The sequence below is a fragment of the Lonchura striata genome, chromosome 7 (genome assembly GCF_050655825.1).
Source record: "Lonchura striata isolate lonStrDom1 chromosome 7, ASM5065582v1, whole genome shotgun sequence".
Lineage (NCBI taxonomy): Eukaryota > Metazoa > Chordata > Aves > Passeriformes > Estrildidae > Lonchura > Lonchura striata.
The window spans coordinates 25830604-25844722 of record NC_140709.1 but is presented as its reverse complement, the minus strand read 5'-3'; the positions used below and the strand labels follow the sequence as shown (position 1 = coordinate 25844722).

General features: G+C 39.9%; 1 protein-coding gene across 8 annotated transcripts in view; it reads left to right on the top strand.

The window, feature by feature from the left end:
• Positions 1-13467, top strand: part of INO80D (INO80 complex subunit D) — a 45561-nt gene extending 32094 nt beyond the window's left edge. For 7 of the 8 annotated variants that reach the window (XM_085585207.1, XM_021538878.4, XM_077785114.2 and 4 more), the window contains one exon: positions 555-1861. In XM_085585207.1, coding sequence (XP_085441333.1) covers positions 555-1723 — 1169 coding nt within the window. In that variant the 3' untranslated portion in view covers positions 1724-1861. Of the gene's footprint in view, positions 1-554; positions 1862-12145 lie in introns of those variants that run through there. The other variant, XM_021538874.4, reaches the window with a different exon arrangement.
• Positions 13468-14119: the final 652 nt, after the last annotated feature.

Below are 14119 nucleotides of genomic sequence, written 5' to 3'. Positions count from 1 at the left end.
TTGATCAGAAATGTGCTTTAATTTCTGCATTCCAAAGCTCAGTGCCTATAACATATAACAAAGAAATTAGAACAGCCTGGAGTTGGGTACGTGATTTCTTTGATCATTTTCTGATACAACATGACATCAGACTGTGTTTGAATTGAAATTAACCTGAATTATACTGTCTGTGTAAATTTTAGGTCCAGGCTGTAATGTGGTAAGTAGAAAGAGGGATTGTGGACCATGTGTTATTGCAGCATTGAAGAAGATCTTACTTAAGCATTTTTACTTTTAAATCTAGGAAGTTTAAGAGGCATCTCCTATTTTAGTATGTGGAAGAGAAGGGGGAGAGAGGGATTTCCATTGAACAGGGAGATGTAATTTCATGGTTTTCTTAGCTTGCTTGGCTAGTGAACACTGATGAATGATACTTTCTGTGTGCTGCAAGCCATGCTGGAAAGTTATCATACAATGCAACTCTGTACAGAACTGTCTGTATGTCTTCATCCTGAGCTTAGGGCCAGGATCCCCTGAGAGCAATGCACTTACTGGTGGTGTTCCTGTTTCTGCAGGTAAAAATGGAGATCTTCTTCCAACCACAGAAGAGGCTGAAGAACTGGAACGGGCCCTACAGGCTGTAACTTCTCTTGAGTGCCTGAGTACCATTGGAGTACTTACACAGACAGATGGTGTGCCAGTTCAGGAGCTGTCAGATAGAGCGATAGGGGTGTTCTCTACAGGTGCTGGAGCTCCAGGAATGCAGTCCTTGAGTCGAGAGGTTAACACGGATCTGGGGGAGCTGTTGAATGGGCGTATAGTACATGATAATTTCTCCGGTCTGGAGCTGGATGAGAACTTGCTCCGTTCTGCTACCTTGTCCAACCCACCTACGCCCCTGGCAGGGCAGATCCAGGGGCAGTTCTCAGCCCCAGCCAACGTTGGCCTTACTTCTGCCACTCTGATGAGCCAGAGTGGCCTTGGGGAGAGAGCCTTCCCGGGACAGTTTCATGGACTTCATGATGGCAGCCATGCCTCCCAGAGGCCCCACCCTGCCCAGCTGCTGAGCAAGGCAGATGACCTGATCACCTCACGACAGCAATACAGCAGTGACCATTCACACTCCTCACCCCATGGAAGCCATTATGATAGCGAGCATGTGCCGTCTCCCTACAGTGACCATATCACATCCCCTCACACCACATCCTTTTCTGGTGATAACTTGGCAGCTACCTTCTCAGCAGAGATGCCCATGATGGCACAGCACTTGCTCCCAACGCAGCTGGATGTGCCACTTAGCGGGGTGGTCAACCCCAGAACTCACTGGGGAAATCTTCCTGTCAATCTTGGGGACCCCTCTCCGTTTAGCAACCTTCTTGGTGCAGATGGACACCTCCTGTCCACCTCCCTGTCCACACCACCTACCACCTCGCACTCAGAGACCACACAGCCTGCCTTCGCCACTGTGACCCCCAACAGCTCCAGCGTGCTTCCGGGGTTACCGCAGACCAGTTTCAGTGGCATGGGTCCTGCCTCCGCTGAACTCATGGGCTCCACCTCCCCTAAACAACAGCTCCCTCAGTTCAGCGCAGCATTTGGGCACCAGCTGAGCTCCCACAGTGGCATTCCCAAGGACCTGCAGCCCAGCCACAGCTCCATAGCTCCTCCCACGGGCTTCGCAGTGACCGGTGCCACTGCTACCAGTACCAATAACGCATCTGCGCCCTTCACCACCTCCAGCTGAGCTTGTCTGCCTGGCTCCCTGCAGGTAGATGGGGGACCTGTGTTTTCTATCTTTCCTTTTTTCCTTTCTCTTTATTTTGTCTGTCTTCTCTTCCCTTTTTTTTAAGAGGGGGTTGAGAAGAAAACCCCTGCTTCAGTACTGACCAGGGTTAGCCCTCTGTGAACCTTGCTGTAGCATTCACATGTGCTTGTTAGGCACCGGTGCTCATTTATTGCAGGCAGGTTCACTGTTCCCCAATAATTCCTTAAGGTTACAGCACAGTTACTGGATGTAAATGATCTTAGCAGTAAGACCTAGAAATGGGAAGATACCTCAGATCACTGATGCATGTTACTGTTCCCTAGGGTTCGGATCAGTGCTTGCCATCCCATTAGCATCTGGTAGAAGGTTTTTCAGTGGGCAGAAGTCTCTTGATTTTTTTTTTTTAATTTACTATTTTTCCAAAGGTAGCATTTGGCACGGAAAACTTGGCTGCACACATTGATTTGAGAGTGGTGCACTGAAGTCCTAAATCGAGATCACGATTCAAGGATGAGTTTGACAGTTTCTTGAAACAATCTCTTGACCTCCTCTGTGTGTGTGTGTTTGGGGTGCAGGGAGCAGCGATTCCTTTTCTTCTTTTGGTGAAGAAGTAGTTGTCCCCTTCCGGAACTGGTCACTGTTCTTACTGCATGCTGATTTTTGGGGTTTTATTATTACCACGATTTGTAATTCATTGAGTAGCAAAGAGATCAGTTGACTGGTTGCCCATAAATTTGAAGGCTGTTATTAAGTTAGTCCAGGAAAACAAACAAAACAGAAGGATTGAAATATAGATCATGGATTAGAGAAGATTCCTGTGAGAAATTTCCTTCCTTGCTGAATTACTGTGGCCTTGTAGCACTGATGATTTGCCTTTTCAAATGTGTCTTTGTCCAGAACTCTTTGCCTGACAGCCTGACAGGAATTTCCCAACTGAAACAGGAGGAATTAGGTTGGTTTTCTGCCCATCCACACAAGTCTAGGTCAGGCCCATTTTAAGTTTCAAATGGATTCATTTCTCACAATACATCTAACTAGTGAGACTTTCTTGGACAGTTTTTAATCCCCTAAGAGCCATATGGTTTTTCCAACACTTGTAGGGTTTGATGCTCTGTTTGGGAAGCTGAATTTATGTAAGGAGCTAGCAGGTACCTATCAGCAGTCATGGCTCACCAAAAGAGAAATCACTAATGCAAAATAGGTAACAGTTCCTTCTGTCTGCAGGATGGTTTTGTTTGTGCTGATCACCTGCTAATGACAGTATTCACTCTTTGGTAGTAATTGCAATTCCTAAAGAAAGGAGTCAGATAGGTTTTAGATTTCTTAAAATTATTATTTTTTAAATTTTGTTCTTTAAACCAAGAGGTAATAGCAGCAGAAATTCTGAGGTGTTTACTTGCATCTCCTTATCAAGAAGGAATTTGCTTATGACTCTCTAGGGCTCAAACTTACTACTGTACTCTGACTTTAACTGTAAAAGTAGCTCCTGTTTAATACAAGTCTCTACTCTTCTTGGTTTTTATCAGAGATGCAGATGACTGAAAGTAGAAAATTCTACATTTCAGTCTTGTACTGTAGATGATGGATTTTATTCTACCTGTGTGAATTCTAGTCTATTTCAGGAAATTAAGAGAACCAAGCACATGTAATAGGAAGGCCTAATAAACTTTCTGAGCAAAGGATCACAAAGTGAAGTTTAGTTGCTATAGAAATTCATTTTGTTAGCAGTCAGGCACACACCAAAATATCTGACCCAAACCTCTCCTTCCATCTTCCTAAGGAAGATAGTTTAAATGGGATAGATCTTGTGTCTTCTTACTATTGTAGCAGTCATATTTATCCCTCTTTTCTTGAATGATCTGTCCTTTAAATATAAAAGAGTATGGATGATGCATATGTCTTTTTCTGAAATTGCAGGTGTATGTGGGTGGAAGAAACAAAAATTATTTTCATGTTTCTGTTGCTATGAAGTCATTATTTCATACTTGGTAAAATAGATCTTAATAATATAAGCTTAATATTTTAACGGGTGATTTAAATATGTTTGTAACACTTAAATGTTTTTAAATCACATAAAAAGTTTAATTGAAGCCTATGAAATCCTGCTTGTGGTTGTCCTGCTGATTGAGGAATGCCCAGTGATATTGTGAATTAGGCAAATCTGACAAGGCTTTTATTTATTTTTATATTGTGTTACCCATACTTTGTTGAGGAGACAAGTGTTTGATTTGCAGATGATTTTTGTTGTGTTCGTATACCTTCTTCAATGTGCTGGGATGTCTGACTGAAAAAAAGTGGAGAACTGGTATACCAAATGGTTAATTCCTTAATCTGCTTGTGTATTCATGTAATTTTAGAGGCTGTTAATTTCTATGTATTGGTTTCAGGACTTTGGTCTTGAAATGGTTCTTGTGCCCGTCAAACTTCTAATGAAGCTGCAGCTAGTGCAGAGTATAATTACCCCACATCTTATTTCCTCTTTCTTGGCAAATGTTGGGGGGAAGAGAGGATAGGAACTGAGAGCCAAGTTCTGCTTGGTTGTGTTGGTATAAATTACAGAGGAGCTTTCCAGTCTAAGGTCACAGTGAGTTTGTACTGGTTTAACTCAGAACAGAACCCAGCTCCTAATCTGTGCATTGATTTAGACAGGGAATTTCAAAAGCTGTCACAGCTATGCAGGTCCATGATTACCATTTGAAATCAATGGCCTTTATGTACCTGCATTTCTTTAAAGTAGTTTGGGACTCAAGTCTCTTCCCCCGCTTAGATTTCAATTTTTGTATATCGCTTGACGACTCTTCCCTGAAAACTGACTGCGTTACATTTTTCCATGAGCAAACTAAGTTTGCAATAAAGCTGCACTTTCAAAAATAAACTTCAGTTTGTATACAATTGAAATAGGAATCTCCCTGTCCTGTCTGCCACAGAGTTCTGAAACAGGCCACCACTCCTGCCTTTTCCTGGTTCACTTCTCATTTTTTCACTACCACCAATTTCATGGTTACATGGCTGCCAAGCAGTTACGGGTCTTGATCTTATAGCTTTACAAGGTGGATCATTCCAGGTGGGCTTCTACACCCACTCAATCTGCTGACTTCAGTGCATCAGTGTCTTACTGTTGGATGCAGGAGATCTAATCGAGAGGTATGTGTAGTCAGAGATACTTCACACTTCTTCCTCTGGGAAATCCTGCTGCTCTGGTTAAGGTGGCCCTTGAGGCTGCTATTTATGTGGTTCCTGAGTAGATTCCATGCTCCCTCACAAATGCTTTTGAGTATCAGCTCTTACAGAAATTAGCATTCTTGTCACCCCTTCACCAAAGAGCCAGTGTAGCAATTTCAGATGCTCAATACCTGTTGTGCCCTTTATGTGTTGACAAATGGAATAAGGCTAATTGAACCTAAAAGTTAATTTTTTCACATAAGATTGGAGGTTTAAAGAATTAAAAACATTAGAATAGAGTATGAGTTACATAATTTTGCAATAATAGCACCTCAGTTAGTCTCTGTGCAAAGTACTTAACACAAGATGAATTTCAACAGTGTACAGAGGCTTATCAGGAGTGGCTTCATGCTCTCCTGGTGTATAAGGCATTCTTTGAGACATGCTTTGATATTTCCTTTCACCTAGGAAGGTCTTACACCATCTTTGAGGGAAACAATATGCACTTAGATACCTCAAAGTTGATTTGTTCTTTGGCTTCATAATTATGATACAAGAACTTTGTCTCCTCTTGCCTTCCAGTTCCTCCAGGTCCTTGCTTAGATCCCTTCTATGTATTGCTGAACACAAAGGCATTTAAATTGATAATGCTGAGAGGTAGCACAGTTGTGGGTCTGCCTCAGGCACTGCAGGGAAAATGGCAACAGCTAGATTTCCAACTGAAAATGGAGATTTGCAGTTCTTGTTTGGAAAGCACTGAAAGCCCTGAGAAGCTTATTTCCTGCTAGGCAAAAATCAGAGAAAAGAAATTGTCAAAGAGGAATTGTACCTAATAGCAAAGAGAAGCCAAGGGAAGTGGCCTTTAATTTATTTTTTTTAATAAAAGGAAGATGAGTATTGAAAAATTAGGATATTCTGTTGTGAGCTGTCACTGGCTTTAGGGGTGTGGCCAAGGCAAAAGACCTAGGACTGAACATGCAAACCAGTAGCGAAATTCAGTTTGAAGCTTCATCTTGCTGTAACCACACCTGAATGCATTCTGGAATTGAATCTGCTTGCCGAGAGAGTCCTGCAAAGGTGTACAATAGACAGTGGGCAGTTTTCTTCCTTGAGAAGCTGGCCCTGGTGGCTACCTATGCTGCTTTTGAGCTCCAGCTGCTCCCTGAGCTCCTGCAGCCTCCTTGCTGCTGCATATCCCTGTAGGCATTGTCAGGCCTCCACGGGTATTTCTCCCTTTGTGCTGCAGTGAGCTAAATCCACTCATGAATTCTCCAATAGTATGAGCCTTTGGGCAGAAGGAAAAATTTTTAGAAGAGCAGCTACCTGCAGTTAACCTTTCAAGACTTGCAGGACAGTGGTAGGTGCTTTCAGCCGACAAACAATAGAAAAGTTACCTGCAGTGACCTTCGGTAGTGAGACATTTGTGTGACTGTCCAGGCATCTTCCCTGGTGGAACTGGGGTGTTTTTCCTTTTGTATTTCTACATGTGAGGGAGTCTCCTGTGCAGACCTGTTGCAAGGTCCAGTGGTGGCAGAAATAGTAACTGAAGGAATAGTTTGGTGCTGGCCAGATCTTCAGATCTTTCTCATCTTCTGATCACAAGGTCTTTCTGATCTTCTGGGTAACATTTAATGATGAGGATTTGTGGGCTACTTCTTGTACCTCCTTTATTTCCTTCCACTCCACATTCTTCATCATTCTTGCTTCTATTTTCCCATTCTTAGACAGTTTTCCAATGTAAGTTATGCCAGCTGGTAAGTCTTCTGTGGTTCTGAGTGAATCTGCAAAATGAAAAGGAGGAGAGGTTTCTGCAATTTGTAACATATATTTGGATGCTAGAATGACAGTGCAATAGATCAAAGTATTTTTCAGATCAGTGAGTAGGGAGATGTTTCACAGCATGCTAATATGTCATGGAGTAGATGCTGAGGGTACAGCATTGATCATAGGAGTGCACATGCTAGCAGTGAATACAGAGGCATTTTTAGCAAGGCTTTACCTTCTGAGAAGTTACTCTTCATTTGAGATGTGTATCAGTAGAAAGTCACAAAATAAAATTTAAATTACTTTTTCTTAATATGCTCAAGCCCAAATAAAAGTAAGGAGGGTTGGTGACAAAAATCTGTATTTGTGTTCCCTAAGCTTCAACTTGGACTTCAGGAGAGGGCTGGTCATAAGAGACTTTTGTTCTGATCAATTAAAGTTTCAGTCTTGTCCTTAAAGCTAGACAAAAGCACTGTTGTTGGAAAAAAAAATGTTTGGGGGACAAGAAGGAGTTAGAAAAGATGCATCCTAAAACAATTTTCTCACTTGTGTCTTCAGCCTCTTTTTAAAAAAAAAGCCCAAACAGTAGTGACTGTTTTCCCTTTGCTGTCTGGTACTTCTTATGGTTGTTGTGTTCTTTGCTTTCCCGAGTTTTATTCTGCTCCTTCTGTAGCTACTGTGGAATGAGGTAATGTATGGAAGCATGAAAGGACAAAGTGAGCATGGCTCTAAGTTAACAGCAATAGTTAGAAAAGGCTTTCTTTATCTATCTCCTTGAAGTAAGTGTTGGCAACTTTTCAGTCTACTCTAGGTCATAAAATTCGGTCTGGAAGTGAATAGGATGAAACTTGGGCTTTTGACTATAAAACCATACTTGCTGTAGAACAAGGCATTCTTCCTCCTCTTCCTCTTGCTAGACCCCCAAACACACACACAGTGAGATGTCCAGAGTTACCTGCGTGGTAACAACATAGGCATGTTGAACTTGGTCCAGCAATGCTAATGTTTAACCTGCTTTCTGTCCTTGTCAGCTGGTGCCCACGGAGATGAACTCTGGATAGGTAATGTTCCCAGATATCCTCTGGAAAACTTTAACTTTGGTGCAGATTGCTCTGATGTAGCTAACTGCGATGACATTGGCTTCTACCTTGGAGTGGACTGATTTACCCTGAAATGACTCTCTAACCTGCGTCTTAAACAGTGTAGTTGGTTCTGGTGCAAATAGATTCATTCTGAAGTGATGGACATTTTGATTCTCACACAAAATAGCTACATCCTACCAGAAGGGTTGAACCAGTTTCTCTGAACAGTGATGACCTTCACTGTACAGTTTTGGGTATGTCTCAGGGATTCCTTGTGAAAATAAGGGCAGTTAAAAAAAAAAAAAAAAAAAAAAAAAAAAAAGGAAAAAAGAAAAAAGTTAATAGTTTTAAAAGTAAATAATAATTTAAGTAGAGCGTCACCTAAGTGAGAGCGCAAGAAGGAGAAATCTTTGTTCAGTTTTACAGTCAACAGTGTCTGGCCTACGGACTCTATCTCTTCTCGGGGCTCTCATCTCAAGTTCAACATACAGAATCTTTTTCATCACGCTCAGCTTTAAACTTTTTATTTAAATATACCCTTCCCCAATGAGCTTTCAGAATACTTATTGTAGATTTTAAGAGAAATGGTATATTAATTTATGCTATTAACATCACCTCATAAATTATAAGTTTTATACTAAAGCTGTATTGAGTGTAATGAATTATGTTGCATATGTGTTTTTAATAGCTATAAAATTATATACAAGCTTTTTTGGAAAAACAAACTAGTGAAGCACCTTTTTACACTGGATCTTTGCCGTGTCAAGGTGTACAGCTATTCTTTGCTACCTTGCAGATATCTATATCTATATATAGATATATATATATAAATAAAATGGTATCCTGTATCAACAAGTATAGAACTCTTTTTAACCCTTATATTACTGTTCCTATAACTCTTTTTAAATTTTGAGTGTTACATTCTGCAATAATTTATCCGTGGTTTGTACCTATGATTAGAAATTTAGTTACAGGGTAAATAGATCGAATTTAAAAATCCAACTACTGTAGCTGGGAGTTGTGAACCAAGTTTGTAAGACCTGTTCTTTTTTTTTTTTAATGTATTTATTTCCAGTTAGCTCTGTGAGTTGGAATTTGAAAAGTTGGAACATTAGGAATCTACAGTGTCTTATTCAGGAATTTTCCCCTCCTTTCCTCACAAAGGAATTCCCACTGTGACTTATAAATAGAATTAGACTGCTTGTGTGCATGTATGTATTATATATACACACAAAAAATATGCATTGGGGGGGGATGTATGTGTGATACGAATGTGTATATTGTATGTAGGTCATAGTTTTGTAAAGAGAAAAGTAGTCAAGAGGTGATGGAATGTATTGTAGAAATGTGATTATTTAGTAGGGGGTTGTTATGTCCTCACTGTTATATAAATAACTGAAACTCTCTACTATATAATCTTCTGTTATAAGGCTAACTCTGATATCATGTCAATTTTACTGTTTTTCAAATGAGTTGCTTTGAGCCCTGTTTAAAATGCCATGAAAATACCAAGTTCCCAAAGACAGCCTTTAAATAAAACAAATGGGGGAGGAGGAGTGATGGAAGAAAAGAGTTTTTCAGGACAAACTGAATGGGAAGGTTTGCATTTGGTGGGATGGAGACGCATGAGAATTGCTATATCTTTGTAAATTAATACCTGAATCTCCTATGGTCTAACTTGGAAAATGTTGTCAATCAGCGTCCTTGTGCTTTCCAATTCAATTGTAAGGGATACTGTTTGTGCAGTGGTTTCCATTCCATAAAAGAATCTTGTCTTCAAAGTAGATTTTTTTTTTCTCTTCTGAGGATATTTGTGTGTATCAATTTTGCCCCAAAATTGCTGTTGTGGGATTGCAGAACAAAATATGCATTCAGTCAAGGGAATTTCATTTAGGCTGTGAAATTCTGAATTTGATTGTGACCACTTACCTTTTTTTCATAAGTGGAGAAGAAAGATTTCTTTATGGGAGCTCTTACTTGAAATTGTGAGAAGTCAGAAATGTTCTTCAGATTGGCTTACTCTTCATATTGTTCTATATAGGCTGGAGAAAGTAACCTAATTGTTATTTATTCATACAGTATCACTTTTATGATGATCCTGGTGACTTTAAAAACCTTTTTAGAAAAACAGAGCTTCTAGTACTGAAAAGAAATTTGAAATTTTTTAAATTTTTTTTATTACCTTTCATATAGCAATGTTGATGCTCCCCCAGGCATCCCTCTCCCTTTCCTTCTCCCCACAATTTGTTTCTGGCACATATGCATGTAGGCAAAAGGGTAGGGAGGTGGAAGTTGTCAGAGGCCTTTTCTTCTTATTATTTGGTGGTAATGGGAATTAGGTGCATAAATCTTTATGCCTTTATGGAGGAGAAGAGACCCATTTTTGTGTACAGAGAGATAATGGTAGCATTTTGCTGAATGTGGACTTGCCCTCGTGATGTACAATAAATATATATGAATGCAATCAATCTATATCTATATATACATATATACAGATTGATAAGTGGAATACACCTTGTATCACACACCTGTGCATTATCTGTAACATGAGTCAGTGTGTGAGCTAAAGAGAGGGACTATCCACATAACATATGTGTAACAGGTAAGCACTTGTGCCAGACAAGTTGTTTTAAATTCTTCTGAGGGATCTGGATGACGCAGAGACTGATCTGAGCTTGGCCACCATTGGTTTGTGTTACCTCACCCTCGCAGTGGAGTTTCCTTGCTATGTCTCTGCTTTTAGATTTAGTCTCATTGAGACCTCTTGCAAAATGCCAACTTCTTCTGCTTCTCTGCTCCATTGCCTCCATTCCAGCTCCTCCTTGTCCCTGCATCTCTGCAGTTTCTCTTGCTAGCAGCAATCAGCTTTAAAGGCCCAATCCAGCTCTGCTTGTGCATGAGGGAAATTCTCTTGGTGACTGGAGTGGTAGCTGAATTCGGCCCTGAACATCTGCTTGAGCTTATGCAAACTTCCCCAGCTTCAATTGTGATTCAGTAGGACTATGATTGATTTACAGATGAATACAAACTTTTCATGGAATCTGATGCAGAGCTTCCTAGCATATTAAAATGTTAACCGAGCATTATATTTAAATGGTCAAAATGAGAAAACTGTACCCACCAAATGCTACGTTCCAATTTTCAACCCTAGTGAGAAAAAAGAAGGTTGTTTTGTGTTCGCCATAATACAGGCAGTAAGCAGAAGGCAGCCTTGTGCTCTGTTCTGAGCAATGGGGTTGTCATCAAACATATCAAAAGAAACACAGTTTGTTACACTTTACCATAAAACAGATTTTAAATGTAGTGCAGAGTTGACCATTAACATGCTAGCACTTTGCATCTAATTGTGTATTGGGTAATGCTTATGCAAGTAAATTATAGACTTAAGTGTTTTATTTTCTGTTTTCTGGCTAAATGGAACTTCTATATCCTTTTAGCAGAAAGCAGCTGTCAGCAACCTGCTCAGTCACATTGAAATGCTGTGTATCTTAGGCTTCAGTTTCAGAGGAGAATGCTGCTCCATTTCTGTCATCAAGCCATACTGGATTCCATGTTTTCAATATGGCTATGACACAATTTTTCTTGGCCACAATTCAGCCATGGAATTTTGTCTTCCTTGATTTCTGTTAGAAAAAGGTAACTAGTGTACTGTTCCATCTGAGCTTTCATGCAGTCATACATGACTTCTATGATACATATGTTGGGCGTGTGTATGGGTATGTCTGTGTACTGCGTGTGGATAATGTAGATTGATACGCACACGCCTATTATGCTATTTCAGTTTATGTATGTGGAGAATGTACCTGTTGGTTATCTCCTGATATATACTCATGCATACCTATATTAAATATGTATATAGAGTGTAGATGTCCTGCATATACATGTGTATATGTTATGAAACTTGGTTGGCAATTTTTTTCCACAGGTTTTTTTTTTTGCAAATTGCTGTCCCTTGTTACTTATTTTCACTGAAGCTGCATTATATAGAAGAAATGGAGAAATGTGTTATCAAAGTTTTATTTTAAAAAGGAGACTTTTAATTATCTAAAGCCATTTGTAATTGTCTTTTGAATTTTTTACTAGAAGGGTTGTTATTTTAAAAAGGAAAAGAAAAAAAAAAGGAAACAAAAACCAAAAGCAAGCAGACAAGCCCTTATTCCCACCCTCATTTAGGTGAAAGAAATGGAAACACAAGTTTCTAAGTATTTCTTTCTTTCAGGTGTTTCTGAGGCATACAGTAATTGCATTCTGCCCCATCCCCCATTTGTCCAATTATAATAAATGATTCATGATTTTCTTTTTCCCTCATTACTTTTGTAAATCATTGTTCACCTCCTACATTCAATAGTACTGATATCACTAAGGAGATTTCATGTCCTTCTGTCCTTTTTAGGAGAAATACCAGTGCATCACTATTGTGTTTCATTTTAACATACTTTGTGGAGGATGGATGTTTTTATTGAAGATGTCTGTAACCCGTCTAACTTATTTAATGTGAGAAGCCTTCATTGGAATCTATCGTCTGTTTGTTTCCAACAAGCTCAAGTTTCTGCAACTGTTTTTTCACCAACACGTTAAATAATTCCCTTGTTTTATGCCTGAGGTTTTAAAATTTGGGTTTGTCTTTTGGCTTTTTTCCCTCCAATTCCCAAAAATATTTATCTGCAAGTGGAGCAAAACAGATGTCAGAAGCTCAACCAATATCCTTTTTGCAGTTCAGGGTAAATATATTTATCCTAGACTTAATAAAAGAAGGTGGCAAATGGACAATCTGAAGTGCTTAGAGGGAATGCTCTCTCTTTTTAAGGCTGTCTCCGAGAAGTTTGTGTTTGGTGTCATTTTAAAGGTAGCTTGATCATGCTTTGATATCAGAAACAGCCTTGTAACAAAGAGCCTCATACAGTTGTTCGGTCACTAGAGTTTAAAATGTAAACAAGTTGCAGTGGGAAAGCAAAGGTGAGGCAGTGTATTTTGAACCAGTGAATTGTAGCTTGCAAATGTACCTGATTTTGAAGTAACTGCATGGTAGCAAGGATTAGCAGTCTCTTACACCCCTTCCTTCTTCCCTCTCATATCTGACACATGTGTTCAGCATACCATACATTGGGAAAAATAAGCAACTTCCTCCAGCAACGCTAATCCACTTAATGACTGCTTAAAGGGAACATACAAACAGCAGTGCCGCGTCCCGGCTCATGGTGTTAGCTGGCAGCCTGGCTAAGCGCACAAACAGCCCAGCCCAGCTCGCTTCTGTGGACGTGTCGCTTGGGGAGAGTGGTGCATGGAGGTGCCCCAGAGAAGGGTTCCTTCCTTCAGGGTCCCTGGCAGCAATGGCAACCTGCACCACTGCTTCTAGTGCTGGAGGCACACGGACAGCATTCCAGGGGCGGGGAGGAAAGCTTGTGTTTGTACTTTCCCTTTAAATAGGAAAGGTTGGCTCACATGTTCCTCATACTTCTCAATGAATGTACTGTATTACCATTAAAAAAAAAAAATCAATTAAATGATAATAGATTGGTCTCCTTTTGTTATCTGGTCCTTGTTTAATTTGTTTAAGGGTTTTTGTATACAAAAGTTTACATTTTTATGTATATTTTTCTTGTGTAAAAACTGATGTAATATGTGTATAAAACACTGTATGTATTATCTGTATATAGTGTGACAAAATGATTTTCTTTCTTTCTTTTGGATGTATTAATAAATCTTGCTGTGAAGTAGCTGTGTTTACTATGATGAAACCCTCTTCTCCAAGCCATTTTGCCAAGTCCAAGATGTATTGATATTGCCCAGGATGAAATCTACTCCATAAAGTGATTTTCTTTTAAAACGTATCGTAAGTACAGTTATTAAACTGTCCTTTGCTTAGATTGCTGTAGAGTCTGAGTCTGCTCTTGCTTATTCTCTGTTGCTTTCTAATGACATTAGCTAATTAGTTTTGCTAACAACCTGGGGTCTTCAATCTCAGTCCTGGTTCTAATTATAGTGCTTTCTAGCTCTGGATCCCTGGTCTGGAGACCAGATCCTCTTCATCCTGTTTTCCAGTTTAAGGAAGTATAATTTAAGGAGTATAGAATAGAATTTTCTCTTGTATATTGTTATGTTTTCTGAGATTTAAACAATATATACTTGCTTTGTCAACAAAACTGGTTAAGTTGGAGTTTGGCGTTATTTGGTGATTAGCATGTGGATGAGAAATGATGTTGCTGTGGGGCTCTGGTCAGCTCTCAGGCAGGCTTGGCAGGCCAAGGCAAGGATATGATCTGCATTGGTCAGACACTGGAATCGCCACCACCTTGTTTGGACACAGCTGCTGTTTGTGCCACCCTCTTGCAGCTGGTGCCAGCAGGGCTGCCTTGGCTGGCACTGC